The 2270-nt window shown below is 52.6% G+C and overlaps 1 protein-coding gene across 2 annotated transcripts in view; it reads right to left on the bottom strand.

Annotated features, from left to right (window-relative positions):
• The window catches only part of LOC108783880 (keratin, type I cytoskeletal 18-like), a 20410-nt gene extending 18499 nt beyond the window's left edge, over positions 1–1911 (bottom strand). Inside the window, exon 1 of one of the 2 annotated variants that reach the window (XM_018552573.1) lies at positions 1514–1911. In XM_018552573.1, the coding sequence (XP_018408075.1) occupies positions 1514–1885 (372 nt within the window). In that variant the 5' untranslated portion in view covers positions 1886–1911. Of the gene's footprint in view, positions 1–284; positions 683–1513 lie in introns of those variants that run through there. The other variant, XM_018552572.1, reaches the window with a different exon arrangement.
• Positions 1912–2270: the final 359 nt, after the last annotated feature.

Raw genomic sequence — 2270 nt, 5'->3', positions numbered from 1 at the left:
CTGACACCAATGATGGGTCACAATTCCTTCCACTGACACCAATGATAGGTCACACTTACAGAGGCATCCTAATAGTCACGTGGTTTTCACAAAGTGGTCTACTTGGGATGGAAGATCAACTCACATGAGGGCCTCACTCATATTGCTCCCAAAGAAACCTTCTGTGATCCCCCACAAATATTCCCTTTTCACCCATGCCCGTTGCCCCTCTGGACCTTGACCCAGCTGAGAACACAAGTGTTGGGGGGTCAACGGTCAACCTCACAATTATGGCTTTGTCTTACCTGTTTCCGGAGCTGCCGAAGGGGCGCCTGGTACGTCTTCCAGTCCCTTGCCACCAGGTTCTTATGCGATGATAGCTCGTCGATCTCCTCTTGCAGCTTGTGGTTCTCTTCCTCCAGCCCCCGGACGCGTTGCAGGTAGCCGGCCAGCCTCTCGTTGAGCTCCTGCATGGCTTCCTGGTGGTTGTTCTGGAGCAGAGAGTCCATTCCGGAGCGCATGGTGGGCAGAGAGGAATCCATGGCGGACCTCAAGGCTGACATGTCCATCCCAGAGCGCAGAGCCTGAAGCCTGGACCCTGACAGCTTGTATTCTCCGGTCTGGCTGGAGGCACTGCTCCTCCAACTGGGGGCATTGGAAGACATTTGGAAAGACATGGAGGAAAGACGAAAAGGAAACGGACACTGGGGTGTTCAGGTGTCTATGGACCAGATATGAGCAGGCACAGGACAATGCACGCACACAGACAAACAGATAGACGGACAGGACAGGTGGATGTGCTGTGCCTGGAACTGTGCGGACACTTGCAGCATATGAAGCTTGCCGATCAGAGAGCTGTGACTGCAAGAGTTTGCATATCAGCAGCAGGTGCTGTGTACATATACAGTCATTTTAATTACTATTCCTCCCACTGACACCAATGACGGGGAACTATTCCTCCCACTGACACCAATGACGGGGAACTATTCCTCCCACTGACACCAATGATGGGGAACTATTCCTCCCACTGACACCAATGATGGGGCACTATTCCTCCCACTGACACCAATGATGGAGAACTATTCCTTCCACTGACACCAATGAGGGGCACTATTCCTCCCACTGACACCAATGACGGGGAACTATTCCTCCCACTGACACCAATGACGGGGAACTATTCCTCCCACTGACACCAATGACGGGGAACTATTCCTCCCACTGACACCAATGACGGGGCACTATTCCTTCCACTGACACCAATGATGGGTCACAATTCCTTCCACTGACACCAATGATAGGTCACACTTACAGAGGCATCCTAATAGTCACGTGGTTTTCACAAAGTGGTCTACTTGGGATGGAAGATCAACTCACATGAGGGCCTCACTCATATTGCTCCCAAAGAAACCTTCTGTGATCCCCCACAAATATTCCCTTTTCACCCATGCCCGTTGCCCCTCTGGACCTTGACCCAGCTGAGAACACAAGTGTTGGGGGGTCAACGGTCAACCTCACAATTATGGCTTTGTCTTACCTGTTTCCGGAGCTGCCGAAGGGGCGCCTGGTACGTCTTCCAGTCCCTTGCCACCAGGTTCTTATGCGATGATAGCTCGTCGATCTCCTCTTGCAGCTTGTGGTTCTCTTCCTCCAGCCCCCGGACGCGTTGCAGGTAGCCGGCCAGCCTCTCGTTGAGCTCCTGCATGGCTTCCTGGTGGTTGTTCTGGAGCAGAGAGTCCATTCCGGAGCGCATGGTGGGCAGAGAGGAATCCATGGCGGACCTCAAGGCTGACATGTCCATCCCAGAGCGCAGAGCCTGAAGCCTGGACCCTGACAGCTTGTATTCTCCGGTCTGGCTGGAGGCACTGCTCCTCCAACTGGGGGCATTGGAAGACATTTGGAAAGACATGGAGGAAAGACGAAAAGGAAACGGACACTGGGGTGTTCAGGTGTCTATGGACCAGATATGAGCAGGCACAGGACAATGCACGCACACAGACAAACAGATAGACGGACAGGACAGGTGGATGTGCTGTGCCTGGAACTGTGCGGACACTTGCAGCATATGAAGCTTGCCGATCAGAGAGCTGTGACTGCAAGAGTTTGCATATCAGCAGCAGGTGCTGTGTACATATACAGTCATTTTAATGAGTGGGAGGGTCTGTCCCGTGTATGACCACGCCTCCATGTACAGGTGAGATGTGAAACTTCTACAGCAGCCATCTGACACCTCCAGCTGTAAAGGAACTACAAATCCCAGCATATCCTGTCCTCTTTCTGTTGAGGAATAATAT

The sequence above is a fragment of the Nanorana parkeri genome, unplaced genomic scaffold, assembly GCF_000935625.1.
Source record: "Nanorana parkeri isolate BGI_ZX_2015 unplaced genomic scaffold, ASM93562v1 scaffold92, whole genome shotgun sequence".
In the NCBI taxonomy this organism is placed as follows: Eukaryota; Metazoa; Chordata; class Amphibia; order Anura; family Dicroglossidae; genus Nanorana; species Nanorana parkeri.
This window is presented reverse-complemented; position numbering and strand designations above follow the sequence as displayed.